The sequence below is a fragment of the Medicago sativa genome, chromosome 7 (genome assembly GCF_051527215.1).
Source record: "Medicago sativa cultivar Bolivia chromosome 7, Bolivia_mono, whole genome shotgun sequence".
Taxonomy (NCBI): domain Eukaryota; kingdom Viridiplantae; phylum Streptophyta; class Magnoliopsida; order Fabales; family Fabaceae; genus Medicago; species Medicago sativa.
Window position 1 is genome coordinate 78985311 of NC_140755.1, and position 23193 is coordinate 79008503.

Consider the following 23193-nt stretch of genomic DNA (forward strand, 5'->3'; position numbering starts at 1 on the left):
CTTTTTGTTAATAGGGTATATGAATAAAATTCTAAGTCCTCTAAAAAAACAAAATAAATTCTAAATATATATTTTTTGACAAATTCTAAGTATATTATATTTAGGAAAATACCAACCTATGTTTTGCAATTATTAAGAAGTCTAAAATAAAATTATCTTGTAAATAATGCAGTCAACACCTCAAAATTAATTGCTCAAAAAAACAAAACACCTCAAAATAAAAAAAAAATGAAGTTTTTTTATCTAGAAATTTATTTATTTATCATTTAATTCACATTCATAATTCTAATTCTTAATAACTTTCATTTGCTTCTTCATGTTTTTCTTGGAAGGCCCCAAACGCACACGGCACACGCCATTGTCTCCATCCAGCCATCTATGCACCCAATTATTGGCAGCCTACCCATGCATTTTTTTATGATCCTTTTTCCTTGTTCCCATTCTTATATGTTTTACTTTCCTTTACTATTATTGGTGATTTGCATTCCTTTTCAAAAGTTTTAAAGAGAACTTAAATTAAGACTCATAATGGAGTGATGCACCACAAACTTTTAAACCGTGATGAACCCACTTATTTTATATGACTCGATGACCGGGAACTTTTTTTTTGGTTACAGATGACCGGGAACTTATGGCTAATCATATTCATTTTTATCCTCTCATATTTTCTCAAATTTCAAATCTCAACCCTTAACTATCTATCTTCAATTTTTTAAATTCCAAAACCTTCATCTGTTTATATTTCAATGGTCTTGTTGAAAATTGACTCAAAATTTGGATGTTGATGTTCTGGAAAAATCGTAGTACGATTGTAGGGCATCGTGGTACAATTTTGGATGGTTCAGATTTGAGTTGGTACTGAAAAAATTGCAGAACTATGGGAGAAATCGTAGTACAATTTTGATGGATAAGACACAGTACTGTACTGTTACCTGCTCCATTGTAGTACGATTCTGCATGATCCTGGACACTATTTAAGGCTTCATTCTTCAAGTTTTTGGTATGGCTTTGAGAGAGAAACCTAGGAATACAAAGGAGGTAACTTTAGGATTGAGCGTCTTTGTAGTGAGGTTCTATTGAGGGTTGGGAAACATTGTAAACACCTTGGGTAGTGAGAATTTCACTATTGGAAGGATTTAAAAGCTTCCTTTAGTGTTTTCTCTTAGGATTCATTAAGAGTGTGGGTGACTTGAAAAATGGGTATAAATTAGGTTGTGTTCTTTGTGAGCTCTTGTGCTAATTTTTTGTAACTCATTTGTATCACTTTCATCTTAGTGGATTGGAGAGGTGCTCTCTCCCCCAGAGTAGGTCATATTGGACCGAACTGGGTTACCAATCTTTAGTGTGTTTGTTCTTTTCTTTCATTGCTTACCTTTATTGCTTTGATTATGCTTGTGAGGTTGTTTTACACTAGGACTTAGGTCTTTTTGTTGTTGTTGTTGTTGTTGTTGCTTGTGATGACTTTGATAGTGGTTATTACTACTTTCCTTTGCTCCACACATCAAAGTATTATTGGTGTGAGTTTTGTGTCAGAATTCACAACAGGTCTAAATGTTTCACATTATTTCGGGGATTCTAATCCCTCAATGAGCCAGAAGTCTTAAATATATCAAGGTGGAAGTCGTCACTTTAATGAGTAATACATGAAGGTCAAAGAAATCCTTTAATAGGCCAAACTGTATTTTGGGTCCATATTCCATTTTATTTTTCTCTTGTTCTTTGGTCCTTCAAAATGTAAAATGGTGAGCTGAAATCTTATTTCAACATTGCATAAAAACGCAGAATTTGAATTAGTCCTCATTTTTTTTTAATTTTAACCTTTTATAAAAAATAAAATTAAGACATGTTAATCCATGAACTAAAATTTATGATTGAATCATCTCTTAAATGAGAAAAAACACACTTTAGTCCCTCGCAAATAACAAGAAAACACATTTTAGTTTGTTACAAATGAAGAAGCTAACTACACAATTCTATTACATTTACTTCTAAATTCATTACTTCATCTCTTATATGATACATTACTTCAACGATACAACAAAAGCCAAAATCACAACGCAAACAACTCACATTATTAGCGATTTATTTTTTCCAACTACAATTGCATCTCATTCAACTGTTTTTTCATTGTAGCCAGATCCATCTCACATTTACTAATTATAGCTTCCACATCTCACTTCATTTGAATCTCCATCACGTTTGTTCCCTCTTTAACCGAATCCCCGTCACTTTCATATTCCTCTTCAACACATTAACTTTGGTTTCGGGCAACTAAGATTTTGCAATCTCTAACTTAATAAATTCATCACCCTAAAAGAAAACGTAACAATAAGAATCATTATTATGGAGGGGATATATGAAACGGCTTGTTGACTAGGGTGGAGGAGTAAAGGAATGAAGTGATACGGAGGTCAACGGCTCCATTTGCATGCTCAACATAGAAACTAATAATACTAACATTTGTCATTTAAAAAAGTGAACAATAAAAAATTGCATGTTAGTCACTCACAAAATATTAAAAGAAAAAAATATTTAGTCCCTCTACAACAACATTTAAAAAAAAAAAAACTCAATTGATATAGATGAACATAAAAGAATATGAAGACCAAAAGGATAGGAACAATAAAAAATAGAATCAACATGATTAATATAAAGATTATCTTAAAATAGGAAGACTAGAGAAATATCTATTAGGATTCTTATTTGTATTTGCAACATGCAGACATGACTTATCCTATTTGATTAATCGAGTTTCACTTCCATTTTGAGTCTTAGGTAATGTTAGTCATGTTTGATTTACGCTTACATATTTTTCATTTTTTTCTATCTCGTAGAATCTAGAGTCAATGTGTAATTTGGTTGTGTTGCACTTGTTCATGTTCACAAGCAATATTGAAGTAAGTTGGATGCTTATGCAGTCACATGTTTATGTATGACTTATGCACCCGAAAAAAGAGGATACAAATGTTTTCATCATCCCAATCGTAAGTACTTTGTATCAAAAGATGTCACATTCATGAAAATATGTCATACTCTACTCGTTCTCAATTGCATGGGGAGAACATGAGTGGCTTCGACTCTAAGTTCGAGTTCTTAATCCTTCGTCCTAGCTACTCCAAAACACATATTTTAGTTCCTTCCTCTAGTCCAACTTTTGAACTTGAGTCCTCATCTATCTTAAGTCATATTATTGGTTCACTTGTTGAACCTAAGTCTTCCAAATTTGAGTTGTCGCCTAATTTTAGTCTTATTCTTGATTCAACTTTTGAACCTGAGTTCATCATTATTATGGTTCCTCAATTATCTTCTGTTTGAAAGGAATAAACACCTTCAGAACCAATTATAGTGTATTAGAGAATAAGTAAATTTGACTTGCTCCTGAAACAACTTCAATTTCGTGAGTTAGAAGTAAGGATTGAAAAAGATTACTCTATTGGTGACACTCAGATTGTTGATACATGTGATACTAGTCCAATTGATTTACTCATTGGTTTGAAAAAGGATAAAAAGATCTTGTGCTTCTAAATATGGATATCCTATTTCTTGATTTGAATCATCTAAACATCTTTTCCGTAGTATCAAAGTTTTATTACAGTTGTTGGCACTATGAGAATCCCATAATATGTTCAAGAAGCATTGGAAGATAAAAATATGTCGAAGCTATGAATGAGGAAATAAACACACTTGAGAAAGATGGGACTTGGGAGATTGTTGAGAGGCAAGGCGGCAATCATCCAGTTGGATGCATGTGGATCTATACAGTAAAACACAAATCAGATGGTACTCTCAATCATTACATGGCCAAAATAATGGCAAAATGATGAACACAAACATAAGTTATTGATTATTAGGAGGCATTAATTACTTCAACAAAAAATATAAATGATGTTCAGATCTTATGATCTCTTGATGCTTACTATGGATGGAAACTACACCAGTTGTATGTGCTCTTGCATGGAGATATAAAGAATGATGAAGAAGAAGTGTATATGGAAATTCCTCGAGATTTTGGTCTCACAGGTAGAGCCAACAATGTGTGTCGATTGAAGAAGTCCGCTAAGACAATTCCTTTAGGCATGATTTGGAAAATTCATAAGGCAATGGTCTACTTGGACTATAAGCAAAGCTAATGAGATCACATTCGGTTCTTCAAAACATTGACAAGCAGAAAAATTATATGTACTTCTTTTTTATGTTAATGATATCGTTGTTACATGATATGATTAAACTGAGTAACAACTATTCAAAGAGAAACTAAAAACAAAGTTTGAGATCAAAGATCTTGGACAACGAAAGTATTTATTGGGAATTGAGGCAGCCTACTCAAAGAAAGACATTTTCATCTCTTAAAAGAAGCATATGCATGATCTTTTGCAAGAAGCAGACAAACTTGAATCCAAACCTACAAGTGTTTCCATTTAACAAAATTACATGATGAGATTTTGGGAGGAAAATATCATAGTTGACAAAGGTAAGTATCAAAGATTAGTCAGAAAGTTGACTTACTTACACACAATAGATCAATTTTGACATATCAATCAGTATGGTGAGTTAATACATACATGACCTGAGGGTTAGAGACTTGCAGGTTGTAGACTATGTTCTACAATATCTCAACGTCACTACAGGGAGAGAAACCTTGTTTAAAAGAGGAAGAAACACACATGTGAAGACTTACACTAATGTTGATTATGTCCATTTAGTGGGTGATAGAAGATCTATTTTAGGATACTACATATTTTTGTGTGGGAACCCTCTTGTTTGAAGGAGTGATAATAAAAACGTAGTTGTTTGATTAAGCGCTAAAGTAGAATTTAGAGTTATGACTTATGACACTAAGTAATAGAAGAAAATATCACTTTGTGTAGATTGATAAAAGTGAAAAATGAAGTTCACAAATCCTAAAATTGTCAAAATTATTGGAGTGAATATCGTGACTGAGATTGAACATCAAATCCTAACTTATATTTATGAGTTTTTAATAATTACTGTCATATTTGGCTTATCAACTAATAGAAAAAGTGACAAATGAATCAAAAAATTAATTTTTTGACATAAAAAATAGAAGAGATATTCTAAGGGAATCTTAGCATCCAATTATGTAAAAGAAGGGTCACAAATCACAATTCCAAAAGAATATCATACACAATCGCATATCTCTTTCATTTCCGTTTCATTCAAATTTACCAATTCCACCCTCATATTAACGACCGCAACAATACCATACACAAACTCCAAGGGCAACACCGTCATTTCATTCATAACTCCCACTCTTCCTCCTCTTCACATCCACCACCACACGACCATATCTCAGAGAGTCCAATTCTTCACTCTCCACATGCCAACACCAATGGCTCTTAATCTCTGCACCTCCCCTAAATGGATTGGCACAACCGTCTTCGATAGTACTTCTTCATCGAAGCTATCACTTGGTTCTTCTTCTTCTACTACTTCATTTTCTTCTTCCATTTTGAATTCCAAGAGTGTTAATCTCAAGAGCTTAAGCTTGAGGAAGAGTGGGAGTTTCTGTGTAAGATCAAGCTTGGAAACTACTGGACCCACCGTGACGGTTGGACAAGTTACTGAAGTTAACAAGGATACGTTCTGGCCCATCGTTAATGCCGCCGGTGATAAAACCGTCGTCCTCGACATGTACACCCAATGGTATATTTTATTTCATTACTTACATAATTAATAATTAATTTACCATTAACTATTCTTATCATGAATCTATTAATTTATATTATTATCATATTATATGATCAAAAAAAGAATTATACTTTACCTTGTTTCATACAGCTAGAGCTAGCTATAGGTTAGTTCTAAAAGTACTACTAAGATGCTAATAGACTCTAAGGTAGATTCGATATGTTGAGGTGTGAGTTCGAACTTGCATTTTTTCATTTTTGTGTAAGAGAGTTTCGCAGGGAAAGTATCTATCACTCAAAATTTAGATAATGATTAACGTCGCCACGTTAGGTAGAAGTTCATGGTTCTTCATCCTGATAAAGATACATCGATATCTATTCGACCAAACTTAGGTAAATTAATGATGATAAGTTATTTGAAAGAGTTTATGAAACTAAGTTGAAAAAATAGCTTATGCTAATATCATTAAGGCTTGCAAAGAGTTGCACAAGTGTTTATGTCATAAATTAAGTCTAATTAAGCTCTTTCAAGCGTTCTCTAAATATGTTTTATGGAGTTTGAATGTGTTTTAGCAAGCAATATGATTTGGTAAACTATAATTGGACATCATGCAAATCTTGTTAATACTTGTGCATGTATACTAAAACTCTTTACTTTATGACTTTCCCTGTTTTCTGTTTTACTCAACCATGCACAGCGTTACTAGTTACTTTTACTTGGTGTCCATTGATCAGTACATCTTGGTGATTATGACATTTCACATTTGCACTAGTTTTGTGACTTGATTGTTGGTTTCTAAGTTTCAAAATGTTTCCTCTCTCTATCTCCCCGTTTTCAATTGTGCTTTATGAACATAGATAATCAATTATAGATCAAGTTTATATTCCTCCCAACGTGTCACTAAACAACATCATTGTGCTGTATCGTATCTCTATATAAGTGAGGTTTAAGACAAATCTCTTCAAGGTTACACGAAGTACATTATATGATGAAGAGTGGGAAAAGGTTTTTTCTAAACTAAGGGGTTTATTGGAGGGAAAAGTGAGAAGTTTTAATTGTGAAACAATCAAGGGAGCGCAGTTACATAACACCAAAACCTTTTATGCATATATCCATGCATTTTACCATAACTGCAAGTAGTAGCTGTTAATTTTCTAATAAATGATAAATGAGTATAACTATTCATTTTCTGCTATGAAGTGAATCCTTATATTTTAGGCTAAAGGGTACTTTTCCCCCCCTAACTTTCAAAATGTTGCGATTTTGGCCCCCCATGTATGAAAACCACAATTTTGGCCCCCTATGTTTTAGCCCCATTGCGATTTTGGTCCTTTTTACCAATTTTGACTGGTCAATGCCCATGTGGCATGCCACATGGGTAATTATTAAATTAAAAAAAAAATAAAAAAAGCCACTTAATAATTTTTTAATTAAATAAATAAAAAATCTAATTAAAAATATTTTAAAAATCAGGAAATTTCAAAAATTAATAAAAAAATTGAAAAAAATTCTGAAAATATTAAAAAATTTTGGAAAAATGAAAAATTAATAAAAAAATCTGGAAAATTGAAAAATTAATAAAAATGAAAAAAATTGAAAAAATACGGAAAAAAATTTAAAAATTCTGGAAAAATAAAAAAAAATACGGAAAAAATTTAAAAATTCTGGAAAAATTAATAAAAATAAAAAATGATTAAAAAAATAAAATAATCTAATAAAATGAAAAATAATGAAAAATTCTGGAAAAATGAAATTTTCGAAATTTTAATGAAATTTTTTAATTAAACTTAGGGAGGGGAATCATTGTGCAGATAAGTTATCAAACTTAGGGTTGTCTTTGGGAAACTTGGTCTGGTTTAATGATATTCATCATAGTATTAGAGAGAATTTTACTAGAAACAAACTAGGGCTTCCCTACTTTAGATTTGTCAATTGATGGGGTATTGGTTTAATCCCCTCCATCTTTTTTTGTAATTCTTATCTTTTTTCTCTTTAATATATTAAGGGTGGTTCTTTTCCCCCCCTTTCTGTTTAAAAAAAAATAATACACAAAAATTTCCGGTTTATAAATACACAAAAATTCCCGGAAAAAATACTAATGAAAATTTTGAAATTTCAAAAAATACACACAAAACCTAAACTCGGTTTATAGATACACATAAATACACTGAAAAAACCTAAGTCGACATATATCAACATTAACATTTTTTAATTAATTTTTCATTTTTCCAGAATTTTTTAATATTTTCAGAATTTTTTAATCTTTTTTATTTTTTTCAGAATTTTTCATTTTATTAGATTATTTTATTTTTAAATCATTTTTTATTTTTATTTATTTTTCCAGAATTTTTAAAAAAAATTTCCGTATTTTTTCAATTTTATTAATTTTTCAATTTTCCAGATTTTTTTTATTAATTTTTCATTTTTCCAGAATTTTTAAATATTTTCAGAATTTTTTTTCAATTTTTTTATTAATTTTTCAATTTTCCTGATTTTTAAAATATTTTTAATTAGATTTTTTATTTATTTAATTAAAAAATTATTAAGTGGCTTTTTTTATTTTTTTTAATTTAATAATTACCCATGTGGCATGCCACATGGGCATTGACCATTCAAAATTGGTAAAAAGGACCAAAATCGCAATGGGGCTAAAACATAGGGGGCCAAAATTGTGGTTTTCATACATGGGGGGCCAAAATCGCAACGTTTTGAAAGTTAGGGGGGGAAAAGTACCCTTTAGCCTATATTTTAATATACAATGCCTGAATTTGAGGTAAAAAGAAGAGGTAATTCACTGGTTTGGAACTTAATTAAAGACAAAGTGTTAATAAAGTAGCATTACTAAAGTACTTATTTTGTAGGCTGAATATCAAAAGGAATATTCAGCATTCATGCTTTCCAATCTGGTTGAAAGCTTCAAAGTTGGCCTTTGGCATACAATTAAACATCATACTTATCGGTCATGATATGTTTAGCAAAGACCAATTCAAGGCGTGGTCATCAGCTGAGGTTGTGTTATTGACTTATGTTTTAGGATATGATGTACATGTAGCCAAATCAGGGTGTGCTTGTATATAATTATTGATAACTTGCTTTACTTTATTTAGCTTGCAGAAGAGTAATTTTTTTTCTCAATTTTTCTCCATGTGCATAAGAGTGGATTATTCATGACTCATGAGGGTTGTTGGGATGTCATGTAACCTAAATAGTGATCAGCCAGCTGATCATTTCATTAGTTTTTTAAAAAGGGAGAAACAAGTTTCTTTGCGTTACAAACGAAAACAAAGCTGATAAAAAGATTAATTGATTTGGTCATTCAAACTCAAACTCTGATGTACCACTGGGGTCTAGCGCTAGTAGTTGCTGCGCAATGTGTGTGAGTGTTTGTAAACTCAAAAATCAATCTCTGGTGTGGTTTTGCAGCCATGACTATTATAAGGATCATGATTTTGATTGATCCCTTATGACACTTTTATCCCTGCTGCTAAATATAAAGTGTAGATTTGGATAACCTTGGATATGATTTACAATGAATTTTGCAGGTGTGGTCCTTGCAAAGTGATAGCTCCAAAATACAAAGAATTAGCTGAGAAGTATTTGGATGTTGTCTTTCTAAAGCTTGATTGCAACCAAGATAACAAGGTATGGATTAAATAATGTACTGAATAGTAGATAGTCTATGGTTGCCCATGCTTTCTTGGCCTGACATAGTGTTTAATGGTTATTGGCAGCCCTTGGCCAAAGAGCTAGGAATTAAGGTGGTTCCCACTTTTAAAATTCTGAAAGACAACAAGGTTGTAAAAGAAGTAACTGGAGCTAAATATGATGATTTGGTCTTTGCCATTGACACAGTTCGTTCTAGCTAAACAATATTACAACTATTCCCTTTGCTATGTAAAAATATCATGCGTGATTCCCTCTGTAAGTATTTCTAATGCAATTGTAAGCTGCTGAGTGGAAGATGAGGAAATGTCACCATGTTGTTGTTGTAAGCTGTAATTGATTATTCCCTATGCATAGGGAAAAGTTGCTTAAAATTATTTCTGTTATCAACTTGATCATGGTCTATCTATAAAGGTGGCTCAGATTGCTTTTATTTTTATTTTTTAAAATAAATCTACATTAGCTAAATGTAAATTGAGTCAGTGCTGTCAAGGGATACCTAATGTACATGGGTATTATGGTATGTGCCAAAACACCATACACTTAATGACGTCTAGCAACGGAGGAACTTCTCTCGCACCCAAGATCATTCCGGCTGGACAAAACACAGGTGTTTTGCCATCCCAAAGTGTATTTCTGGACGAAAACAAGTTTTTTTCTACCCCGGAGTACATTTCTAGAACTTGTGTTGTTGTCTAGATATGTGGGATGAGATAATTCTCCCTATTCCTAAAAAATCTCCTCGTAAAAAAGACTCCTAAAAAATCTTTCAAATGATTGAACTACCTGAGGGAGAGTACCATCTACTTCCCAAATTTTTATCGTGCGAACTGATTTACTAGAAGCTGCCTCAATTGTTACAACCAAAGTTTTGATCTTACTCGTAGAGTCATAGTTAACCGGTGTTGCAAGGGACAGTTGTTAAAAATATGATCATTTCTAGTCCTTCCAATCAGTTAATGTAGGTGACAAAAAAAAAAAAGAATGAATCTAGTGACGAAAATCATCTTCAAAGAAATCCTTCATATTCAAAGATCCTAGCAAATCCCAAATAGTTTAAATTGCTTGGCAGTCCCGTATATGAGATAAAGATTCATCGGCCTCGCCACATTTTGGACAAGAACCATCTGATGTCAAATGATGAGAAATTCGAAGCAGATATGTAGGAAGGTTGATATACGTACATTGCCATAGAAAAATGCTTTAAAGTTTGAGACGATAAAATGTTTTCTAATAAGCATGTGACTGAGGACATAACATGCTAAAAGGATATGTGTTGGTTTGTGGAAAATGTGAACAACAAAATCACAAATGGAATAAGATCACATGTGCAATCTTTGTCTAGCGATTTATCATACCACTAATACACTTTACATCTGTCCATCTTTCGTAGAAAATCCGAATGTAACTTATTGACATATTTTAAAATAGACCTCCAAGTACAAGAGAGATACCTTGAAAAGAATTGCAATTGAGAATTTCTGAAGATGGCATATGATCATCCGATATACTTCCGAAATAAAGTAATATTAGATGGTCTAGAATTTTAATTTACAATTATTTTCAATTTTTTGTACTAATAACATGTTTGGTTCCGTTCTAATGTAAACATGCACTCAACTTGACTTTGCACCGTGATTTGTTAAATGCAAGCTTAAGTGTCAAACGTGAAAAACCACAGTGCCTTCTTTTAAGAAATATGACGCAATACGAAATATATGTTAACTTCTTTTAGTAGTCATTCACCATTTTACTTACTTTTAATCATTTTCACCATGTGTATGTAAGAATTATTAGTTCAATTAAGAGTGATATTTGCCACTATCGTCTATTTAAAAAAACTTTTTCCCCATTCCAAAACATTATAAATTGAGCATGATTGTCCACACAAAAAGGAGTTGTCTATTCTTTGTTTCCAATTATATATATATGCCATGTTTATCTAACACGAGCAAAACAATTAATTAACTATGATGAAGATGATGACTATCCTTCTGTCATTCATGTGATGGGAGCAGAAGTAAACCCAAAGAATGAAACTCAAAAACGAATAAAGAAGATAGATTTGGATATGATTATTTATTAAATTATTATTAAGTAAATGAAAACAAACAACAATTGGTAGTGACGGAGGGGCCAACCAACCAGAATTACCTGTAAAAATATGACTGTGTTATGAAGTTTGACTGCATCCAACCAACCAGACACCGCCACGTCAGAATGTCTGATGCCGATTGGAATGACAAAAATACCCCGAAGCGCGTAATTGCAAAAATGGAGTTAAAGGAAAGAAATTGTTTCTCCCTCCATCAGAGGGAATGAAGCAGGTGGAAGTTTCTTATTTGCTCGTGTGACACAACTCACTACATTTACTAGTCAAATTTATTGGGCGCAATCATATCATAAAATTAAATCAAATTAAATATACATTCTTTTTTTTTTTTTTATCACATTTAACTAGTAAAAATACCCGTGCTAACGCACGGGTACCTGTTGGGGTGGACGATTTTTACAGTTAAAACTTGAATATATGGTATTTTTTATAAATAATTTTGATAATGATAGTTTAGATGTTGGTTATTTATTTATTTAAAAGCAAAATATATGATATTTGTATATAAATATTGTCTTTAATCTCAAAATATTTAATTGAATTATATTTAATTAATTTTATATATGATATTCAATTAAATGTAATTCTTTTTCAAACTATTTTATATAAATTGAATTGTTTTAAAATAACATGGTCTCATGTTTTTTATATTTATCATTCACAAATCTTGGTCCCGTGTTTTTTTTTAATTTATAAGTCACAAATTTTGGTCTCATGCTTTTTGTAAATTTATCATTCAGAAATTTTGGTTCCGTTTTTTTATATTTATCATTCACAAATTTTGGTTTGTATATTTTATATTTATCATTCATAAATCTTGGTTTTGTATTTTTTATATTTATCATTCACAAATCTTTGTCCCGTGTTTTTTATATTTACCATTCAAAAATCTTGACCCCGTGTTTTTTTTTATATTTATAAGCATGTGTTTGGTTTCAATTTTAGAGGGTCAAAAGTGATTCTAGAGGTTGTATAATTGATTATATGATGTTTGGATGATTTAAAGTATAATTGATTTTGCTTGTACAATTGATTCTACTTGAAGCTATAATTTGTAGTTCTTTGCTTCTACAATTGATTTTACCCTTAAATTATTCTAAAATTTATATCAATAACAAAATAGCCCGAGTATTATAATTATTGTAAACTTTGTATCAATGATAACATGTCCCATGTATCAGTATTAGTTTAGTCAGTGACAACTTAACCCGTGCATTTAAGTTAATTATGAAATAGGATCACTGAAAACTTTTCAAGTGCATGATAATTTAGTTTAATCAGTCAACGTTTTAGTGCATTTTATTAATGACAGTTTGTCTCATGCATGATAGTTCTATTTGATTGATGCCAACTTCTCTCATGCATTTTAGTAATTTCTGAAACTTTAGTATATACCCACTTTATCCCTTTCTTACATTGTGTAGACTTTTTTATATTGTATAAATTTCTAACAACGACAATTTTTCAAGTGTATAATAATGATCGAATTATATAATTTAATAATATGTTTGCTAACTTATCATGTGCATAATAATCGTTTTCAAATTTATCAGTGACAAAATATTATATGTATAAGTGTTATTTTTAACTATTTATGATTGATAACTATTTAAGTTAATGTCCAATTTTTCCATGCATTTTAATTATTTATGAAATTTTAGTTATTTACGATATTTTAGATATTGCTCATTTATCCTGTGCATTTAATTTGATTAAGTTCAATATCATTGTAGAATTGAAGTGAAGTGATATTCTAAATAATATAAAAGTTTGATCAGGAACAATTTATTATAAACGACAACTTGTTTCGTGTATTAAAGTTAGTTTAATCGGTGACAATTTATCAAGTACATTTGAGTTAATTTTTTATAATCGGTGTATCAAAGTTAGTTTAGTTAGTGGCAACTTATCTCGTGCATTTCAGTTATTTGTAAAATGTTAGCCAATGTCCGCTTCTCCCATGCATTTCAAAGTTATTTACAATTTTTTTGTCAATGCTCACTTATCATGTGCATATGAGTTATTTCTAAAATTTTAGTCAATGCCCACTTCTCCCATGTATTTCACCTATATACGAAATTTTTGTCAATGCTCACATATCCCGTGCATTTTAGTTGATAAGAGTTCGATATAATTGTAGAATTGAAGTGAAGTGATATTCTAAATAGTATAAACGTTTTAGCATGAACAATTTTTTATAAATGACAAATTTCCCCATGCATCAAAGTTAGTTTATCAACGACAATTTATCATGTGCATTTGAGTTAATTCTGAATTTTTATTAGTAAAAACTTGTCCATGATAGTTTAATTTAATCAATGACAATATAATTGTAGAATTGAAGTAAGGTGATATTCGAAATAGTAAAAACTCTTCAGTAGTAACAATTTTTTATAAATGACAACTTGTCCCGTGAATCAAGGTTAATGTATCAAAGTCTCTGTATAATCTTTTTTCTTATAATTTGAGACAAAAAAATGAGTTTTTTTCTTATAATTTAGGACGGAATGAGCATATTTTTATTGTAAAAATGTAATAAAAAATTATTTTAATTGTATAAATCTCAAATAGTAACACTCATTGCAAATAAATTTTTAATAAATTGACAAATCCACATTTTTCAGTGTTGGATTTGTTAAAAATATACAATTAATTTTTGAAATATGACTCACTTTTTAATTTTGACTAAGTGATCACAACCATTAATTAAGAGTACACATAATATTTAATTTACTCCTAATTGTAAATATCCATATCAATTTTTTCTTTTCACACTTTCACTACATATACTTTATCAGCGTTGGATTTGTTAAAAATATACAATTAATTTTTTTGCTTTATGTATTGTCTCAGGTACATATACTTTATTTGAATGCCCATTAATGATGAAAGTTAATATAAAGTGAGGTTGTTACGACCAACATATCAGTCCTTATAATACTTAATTATTGTCATTTCAATCATCATATAAAAAGAGTTATTGTGAGTATTGATGAATTATTTTAGCGTCAAGAATTATTTTAAATAACAAAATGCACAATCAGCGACTATTTTAAAAAAAATATATATTAAAGGATTATTGTAGTGACTATTGGTTTTTTATTTAAAAATTAAAACTTATTAGGAGCAACAGAACATACATTTCCTTTTTCTTTAATTTGTCACGTGACCCACCTTTTGAGATACCTTTTTTTCTTTCTCAACATGGATCCATTTGTTATCCCTTTCCTCCCTTAACACACCAAACCAGAGAATCTATCTTCTCCCCCACCGTCACAACATTTTGTACCCTTGCATGCCAACCGTTCAACCTCTGTTTGCAAAACCATCACAACCATTGTTCTTCTGTCATCAAGATCTACCTTATTCACTTAAAAAATTGTTAAACCATACTTTTTTAACTCAGATTTCAGACCCTTTTCGGTCAGATTTCGACTCTCACATTGCACCTTTTCAAAAACTATCACCATAATGTTACTCCCCTCCATCTATTCTACAAAACCCCTCAAAAAAAAATCGTGATCGGACAGCTTTATCTACCGACCACCGGTGGACATGTCAACTGACTCTATTAGTACAGATCTGGATTTTGCTATGGTGGAGGACGCCATGCATGCAACAACACTGAGAATCAAGATGGAAGAAACAAATAATTGGTAAAAAGTCATCAGTTTTTGGTGGAGAAAATAAAAAACATGATTATTGATATTATTTTATGTAGTTTTCAATTTTTTTTACCTTTATTTAGATGGATTTAAAAAAATACAATTTTTTTTTCATCTTTTGTATTTATATCTTGATTTGCTTAAGTTTAACTATTTTCAAATTTGTTCTCTCTAGTGCTTGTCTACATTTTTGTTGACTTTCTGTGTGAAATTTAGTCTTTGTTGAAGCCAAATAATTGAGAGCATAAACATAATTTTGAGTTTAATGATAGAATCCTACGAGATCCCTTTGGACCCAAAAAAAGAAATAATGGACTTTTTGAAAAAAATATCATAGTGAATTACAGCAGTTTAGTACACTGTTCAATACTGTTTGGTACCAAGCATGTGGTGTGACCTTACAATAAATATACATCTTCCACATCTTTCCTTACATGACCTTCATAAATGTAAAGGGGTTTGTTTTCAGCCCATACAAAGAACAAATAGTATACACTCAAAAGATTTGTTTATGTTATTGTTCTATTATCACAGCTTCATCTTCTTTCTTTATGTTTTTTCTTTTCTTCATCGCCTGCAAAAACAATCATATTTAAGTTATGAAAAGAAGAATATTTTCTATCATGGTTATTATGATTTTAAAAAGTATAAAATTATGTTTTGCATTTTAAAAAAATGCGTAGCAAGCCGAAAAAGATATTTTTTTTAAAGGAACTGAAAAAGATATTTTTTTTAAAGGAACCGAAAAAGATATATGAAATGCTATGCTTTATGATTTAAATACTCTTAATATTTTCACACAATATTTTCTTTAGCAGTTGTGATACATTTGTGTAAGATAGAAAGAAAAAAAAAATAACATGATAGAATAAAGGTTGTTTTACCCGTATTAGTTGTGATCATATTTGCTTCTGTTGCCATATTTTATTCTACTATTGAACCGATTCAGTTGAAATCTGCAAACAAAAATAAGAAAGCAAGTATTATTGTACACAATTTGTGAAAATATTGGTGCTTTACTTATATTTTTTATTATATCTTCATGTAGAATTTGTAATATTGTTGAAGGTGAAGAAAAAATTAGAAATTGGTTTGTTAGAAACATGATATGAAGGACAAATAAAATATTACAGACCAGTGTTCAGCCAAAAACTGAGTTTAATCTTAATTTTTATACCTTTGTAAAGATAAAAGGAGCTTCATTTTGAAGAGTCCATGTTGTTCATTAACATCTTTCCTGTAAATAGATGAAAATAAAATGGAGATTAGAACAACATAGGCATAAAAAAAAAAAAAAAGGTATGTGCAAAATCCAGTTAGAGAAATAGGATAGAGAGAGAATGGTAGAGAGAGAATGGTAAAAGAGGGGAAGAGTATTCAATGTTATATTGAATAAAAGAGTATTTGAAATTTGAATTTTTCAAATTTGCCCCCAAAAATATATTGAAGTTGAAACATTGATAGACAATATTGAAAACCGTGAAATTAAAGTAGTGGATAGTGACAATATTGAAGACCAGATTTTTTCATCATATTAGAAATGTTAGGAAAAAGACCAGATTAACCCCAAAATTTGAGGCGTTTGCATTAAAAAGGATAAGGGCATTAATAGATTTTCCACAACATGTAAGGAAAAAGACCAGATTAACCTCAAAATATGAGATGTTTGTATTAAAAAGGGATAAGGGCATTAATGAGTTTTCCACAACATAGGATTTTCTTATATTAAAGGAGATTAAATTATCATTTCACTCAATTAAAAAAAAAAAAAAAACTGAGTATGATCAGTTTCAGAGCGAGCTCGGTCTTATAAATCAAATTCAAAAGATTTGAAAGAAGAAGAAGAAGAGCGAAAGAGTAGTGAGTAAAAAAGAAGATTACTGAAAATGTGTGGGATATTCGCGTATCTGAATTACAACGTGGAAAGAGAAAGAAGATACATCTTACAAGTTCTGTTCAACGGTTTAAGACGGTTAGAATATCGTGGTTACGATTCCGCCGGAATCGCCATTGATTCTTCTTCAAAACCTCAATGCTCTTCCGATTTCACTTCCTTTCCTCCTCTTGTCTTCCGTCAAGAAGGCAACATCGAATCACTCGTCAAATCCGTTTACCAAGGTCCATTTCATCTTCATACTCTTCTTCTTCTTCTTGATCTTGATCTTTTTGATTTTTTTTTTTTTTTTTGATGTTTGACAATGCAATTGTGTGATGGAAACAGAGGTTGGTGAAATTGAATTGAACTTGGAGGAAAGTTTCGGCACTCATGCTGGAATTGCGCATACACGTTGGGCTACACATGGTGAACCTGCTCCCAGAAACAGTCATCCACAAACTTCAGGTCCTGCTAATGAGTTCATGGTTGTTCACAATGGTGTTATCACTAATTATGAGGTATCTTACACTTACACTACATTTCATTAGCTCTTATTTCATTTTGTAAAATAGTATGTTGTGATCACTCATAATTATAAACACTGACCCTTCGAATGGTAGATATGTCAGACACTGACGCATGTGATTATGCTGAATTATGACATTTTTTCAAATTATTATTAGTGTCGACGTGTCAGTGTCCTTGTCATGTTTGGCATCTTTGTCTGTGTTTGTGCTTCATAGGTGATGTGTAGATTTTAGGCTTTTTCAATCACGTGTTTATTGTTACTACTTGTTTAGGTTTTGAAGGCAACACTGCTTCGACATGGCTTTACCTTTACATCGGAAACGGATACGGAAGTAATTCCCAAGCTTGCCAAGTTTGTTCATGACAAAGCAAATGAAGCTGCTGGTAATTGAGCTATATTGAATTGTGTGTCCAAGAAAGATTTTTTAATTTTATTGTTGAATTTATACAAAATTAATAAGATTAAGTTATGTATTGTATGGTCTCTTTTTTTGATTGAGTTCTCAAGCTTCTATTGATGTAATTGATTATTGTGAACTGTATGTATAAACTATGAGGAGAAGGACTGAAAGTGGAGATGGACAAAGTGAACATTTTAGTTCTGAAATGCTAGACTGAACTTTTTTTTTGAATTTGTTTGAATGATGATGTTGCCATTTGGTTCGCAATGATATGATAAGTTTGTGTGTTTTGAGTTTGAATTAATGCGGCTTAAGTATTTTGGATTTTTCTTACATTTGTGTTTTTGGACGTATATCACTGAGCTGCCTCTTTAACTTCTCTTTATTAAAGGAGTCTATGCGGGTTAAATATTGTGAATTCCGTTGTGGATGGTGTTGGCTGAGTAGCTTTCCAATCATGTTGCAGGTGGTCAGGTTGTTACCTTTAGTCAAGTTGTTCTGGAAGTTATGAGGCATCTTGAAGGAGCCTATGCACTTATTTTCAAAAGTCTACACTATCCTAATGAACTGATTGCTTGCAAGCGCGGTAGCCCGCTGCTCCTAGGTGTTAAAGTAAGTTATATCCAATTCAGTGGTTGAATTTCTTAGGTCAGTTACCTATCAAAATTGATTGTTTTGGTTTTACCTGTTTCTCTTGACTTCATTGATGATGCTTCTAGTTAAACAGCCTAAAGAACTCTTGAGGAATGTAGTTGTTTTTGTCGGCATTCAGTGTTTTGATACATGAAAGTGGGCCAATTGTTTAAATGCTACCGCTTTTGCCAATATTAGCTGTCAGATATTTTGTTTAAATGCTACCGCTTTTGCCGGCATTAGCTGTCCTATATTGGGAGCTTAAATTTCACTTTATATTGCTTGGCTTATCAGTTAAAAACAATTATTAATTTAAAAGAGGGAAATGAGTAACTCGTTTTGCATGTATTGTCAGTGCTAAGAAAACCCTTCGAAATAACCATTCGTTGAACACCATAATAAGCCTAAGAAAACGACTTTCGTACAATCCTCCCGTAAATCATCACTTGACCCATCCTCTTTTTCTTTCTATCAAGTATTTCGCAAAACCATCTTTTACAATTTTAATTTATTCTTCATGGTAATGCATAAATTGAGTGAGGATGAAGAACTTCTGATTGACATTGTTTAAACTGATTATTGCTCTAATTTCAGGAGTTGACAGAAATTAAGGAAAACGGTTCAGCCTTTGAGGAAAACAAATTCCTATCTAAGGATGGAAAGCCCAAAGAACTGTTTTTGTCCAGTGATGCTAATGCTGTGGTTGAGCATACCAAGAAAGTGCTAGTTATTGAGGATGGTGAAGTTGTGCATCTCAAGGTAGATACAGTAACCTCCCTTTTTGATAAAGTAACCTAACCCTCACAAATACTTCCATAAGAATGATGTATTTTTTGCTAAGTTTGTTTTCATGACTTCTGAGTGGTTCACTTTATCTTTCCCTTAATTTCCTCCGTTTCTGGCATGATGAGAAGATTGCTTATATTATTTATAATTCTCAGTTACTGTCTGTTGTATTTGATTGATGGATCTATGTGTTGGTTATAAGCATGTCAATTTGAAATAACATATTGTTTTACTTGGAAATGGTTGGTTGTTTAAGGATGGTGGAGTTTCTATTTTGAAGTATGAGAATGACATGGGAGAAAATGGCGCTTCACTCTCTAGAACTTCTTCAGTGCGACGTGCATTATCTGTTCTTGAAATGGAGGTTGAGCAAATAAACAAAGGACATTATGAGCATTATATGCAGAAGGAAATTCATGAGCAACCAGAGTCTCTAACAACCACAATGAGGGGGAGGCTTATACGTGGGGGATCTAGCAAATCCAAATCTGTTCTGTTGGGTGGACTGAAGGATCACCTCAAAACCATCAGGCGAAGTAGAAGAATAGTTTTCATTGGTTGTGGCACAAGTTATAATGCTGCTTTGGCAGCTAGACCCATCTTGGAAGAACTTTCTGGTCAGTGCTGTATGACTTCAATATTTTTTGTAAGTTTTGCATATTTAAAATGTGTTAAAATGTTATATTATATACATTGCATCGTAGGTATTCCTGTTACTATGGAAATTGCTAGTGATTTATTGGATCGGGAGGGACCAATATACCGAGAAGATACAGCTGTTTTTGTTAGTCAATCTGGTGAAACCGCAGATACTTTACTTGCACTGCAATATGCTTTAGACAATGGTGCATTATGTGTTGGGATAACAAACACCGTTGGCAGTGCAATAGCAAGGAACACGCATTGCGGTGTTCATATAAATGCTGGTGCTGAGATTGGTGTGGCAAGTACCAAGGTAAATGTTGTATTTAAAGGATGTCGTTTTCTTCATTTTTTATATTTTTCTATTATTGATTTAACCAACAGCCTATTCACACATTTACAACTACTATAGGCATACACAAGTCAAATTGTAGTGATGGCCATGTTAGCTCTTGCAATAGGAGGCGATACTATTTCCAATCAAGCAAGAAGAGAAGCTATCGTAGATGGTCTTTATGACCTGCCAAGTGAGTTTCTGTTGGCCGAGCATCCTAACTGAGTTAATGTCATTTTATGAAATTTGATTATTAGAAATTAGTATATTTTTATCAATCATATACAAAAGATGGTACCACTATTTGATTTTGGCAAATGGTATAGGTTTAGTTGGATAGACGAGAGAAGAGATGAACGAAAAGTTAAAATTTTGGATGCATGGTTAGAAACACAGTTTTCACTTAAATAAGATAAATTATATGAAATGTAAACATGGCGATAAAATTGAAGAATATACCATGCGACAAATCTCATGTTTTAAGTAGCTCGAGTCAATCATACAAAAATGACAGGGAGATAGAGTGGGATGTTATCATGAACCATAGGATCTATGCAGAGTGCATGAAGTGAAGGAATGCTTTGACTGTAATTTGTGATAAAAAAAATGTACCACTTGAGTCTTGAGCTCAAAGGAAAATCTACCTCTCAACTATAAGACTTGACGTTGAGTATGAAACTAAATTTTGGGCTGTTATAGGCTAACAAGAAAACAAGATTGGTGTTGTTGAAAAAAAAAAAGATTTGGTGTTGTTGAGGTGAAAGTATTACGGGATGAATAAGTAGTTTCACAAGTCAAGATAGACTTTTACCATTAGAGAAAAAGTAGAGGTAGCCGATTGTAGAAAAGATTGTAGGATGTTGTCATGTGTGGAGAAGACCTGTGCAAATGCCGGTAAGGAGTAAGGGTAGATAGAAAGGATATTTTCACTAGTTGGAGGTAGAGGGGGGTTAGGGAAAACTATTTGTTAGAGTTAAATGATCTAGCTTTAGATATGATTCATGCCAGGGTTTAATGGTTTTTTTATTCAACTAGTCGACCTAGCCTAGTGAAAAATGGCTTTGGTTGCTGCTTTGTGGGTTGCGACGATTGGTACGATCAAACAACATCTACTAAAAAGTTTGTAAGAACAAAGCTCTCGCAGAGACTTGTTGCCTGCCTTATGTTTTGCTTGGAAGGAACTACTTTAGCTCCTAAAACGTTCTATGATAAAAAAATAAAAAATAAAAAAAACAGAGAGAGAGAGAGAGAGAGAGAGAGAGAGAGAGAGAGAGAGAGATTAGAACTTCAGGGATCATTGACAACTTTCATTTCAATCAAACTTTTTTTATGACGAATCCATCAAAATACTGAAGCAACTCAGGAGCAATTCTAGAAGTAATCTAATTAAAATTTTGAAATGTAGACAAAGTTAGAGAGGTGCTGGAGCTTGATCAAGAGATGAAGGATCTAGCAAAACTATTGATTGCTGAGCAGTCACTTCTTGTCTTTGGGAGAGGATACAACTATGCAACCGCTCTTGAGGGAGCTTTGAAAGTAAAGGAAGTGGCTCTTATGCATAGTGAAGGGATACTTGCAGGAGAAATGAAGCATGGTCCTTTGGCACTAGTGGATGAAAATCTTCCAATTGTTGTTATAGCTACACGTGATGTTTGCTTCAGGTTGGTTGTTTTGACTGTTGAGTAGCTTTATAATCTGAAATTATGAGTTTCATATTGACATCATTTACATTTGGCAGCAAACAGCAGTCTGTTATTCAGCAACTTCATGCCCGTAGAGGTCGCCTGATAGTTATGTGTTCAAAAGGGGATGCTGCTTCTGTATGCCCTGGTGAATCTTGTAGGGCAATTGAGGTTCCACAGGTTGTGGACTGTCTTCAACCTGTAATTAATATAGTTCCATTACAGGTATGTTTATAGTCTTTTACTCTGTTTTATTTTATCCTTACACTTAATTTTTCAATATTAGTGTGTTCGACATTTAATTATTTGTCTGGCTTTATATAGACATTTTCTCAACTGTGTTGACAATGATTGTGTTCATTAGTATTCCTTGAGATTCTTGGTATTTTCTCATTTTAAACATAAATATCAGTGTCTATATTCCACATAGTCAAATTTTGCAGTTCTATTTTCTTGTCATCTAAAAGAATAGGCTAGCTTCTTCTTATGTTTTCTTCAAAAGATTTGTATATATGGCATATACATCACATTATTTTTTTCTGATGCAGTTACTGGCATATCATCTCACTGTACTGAGGGGATTTAACGTCGACCAGCCTCGTAATCTTGCCAAGAGTGTTACAACACAGTAGAGTAGTTTGTTTACTAAGGAGAGAGGGACAATTTTGTTGAGTTCTCTTTCTATTATTCTGACAAAATATAATATCAAGGCCCTTTGTTATAACTCTTCCCATAAGCTGAGACATGATTGCGGTTGATGAACACTTCAATTCTTTATCATAGACAGGGTGGCATACTAGCATATTGTAAATTGATAGATGTAGGCTCACTGATTTATCTACAAACCACCTTCTCACCAGACAGAGTAGACATCAATCATTTGAGGTATTTCATGTATTTGTTTGATATGGTTGGAATGAGTATCTTTTTTCGATAAAAATCATTATGGCACGGCCTTACATTACAGAGATGTTTTTGAGGCTGAACCCACCACACACCCTTGAAGAAAATGTTCTAAACCAGCAAAAACCGTCCATTGGCAACTTTTTATATCAAACCGTGTTGAAAGATGATGTTGGAATATTTTATAGTTCGGGCAAATCTGCAAAACTGTCCAAAATTCAGTTAGTCCTGATCTGTATTCACTCAGGCTTTAAATAATAAAAAGCATTTCAAACCTAGTATCACTGTGTTTTTGTCAAAAAAAGAGTGTGTTTTCTA

General features: G+C 31.9%; 2 protein-coding genes and 1 long non-coding RNA gene across 3 annotated transcripts; 2 read left to right on the forward strand and 1 right to left on the reverse strand.

Moving 5' to 3' along the window:
* Positions 1-5315: 5315 nt before the first annotated feature.
* LOC146908909 (thioredoxin F-type, chloroplastic) lies at positions 5316-9745 on the forward strand. The gene is made up of 3 exons (XM_085726032.1): positions 5316-5664; positions 9192-9291; positions 9381-9745. Exons 1-3 carry the CDS (start codon positions 5339-5341, stop codon positions 9513-9515), a joined length of 561 nt encoding a protein of 186 aa, XP_085582158.1. The 5' UTR covers positions 5316-5338; the 3' UTR covers positions 9516-9745.
* Positions 9746-15523: 5778 nt separating this feature from the next.
* On the reverse strand, positions 15524-16406 carry LOC146908910 (uncharacterized). The gene is made up of 3 exons (XR_015018808.1): positions 16268-16406; positions 15975-16046; positions 15524-15664 (listed from the first exon to the last, which is right to left on the reverse strand). It is a non-coding gene; the product is annotated as an uncharacterized LOC146908910 (long non-coding RNA).
* Positions 16407-16901: 495 nt separating this feature from the next.
* Positions 16902-22912, forward strand: GFAT (putative glucosamine-fructose-6-phosphate aminotransferase). Its single transcript, XM_085726033.1, has 11 exons — positions 16902-17208; positions 17312-17484; positions 17767-17878; positions 18362-18507; positions 19123-19287; positions 19571-19931; positions 20019-20269; positions 20369-20483; positions 21696-21951; positions 22029-22197; positions 22521-22912. Exons 1-11 carry the CDS (start codon positions 16977-16979, stop codon positions 22602-22604), a joined length of 2064 nt encoding a protein of 687 aa, XP_085582159.1. The 5' UTR covers positions 16902-16976; the 3' UTR covers positions 22605-22912.
* Positions 22913-23193: the final 281 nt, after the last annotated feature.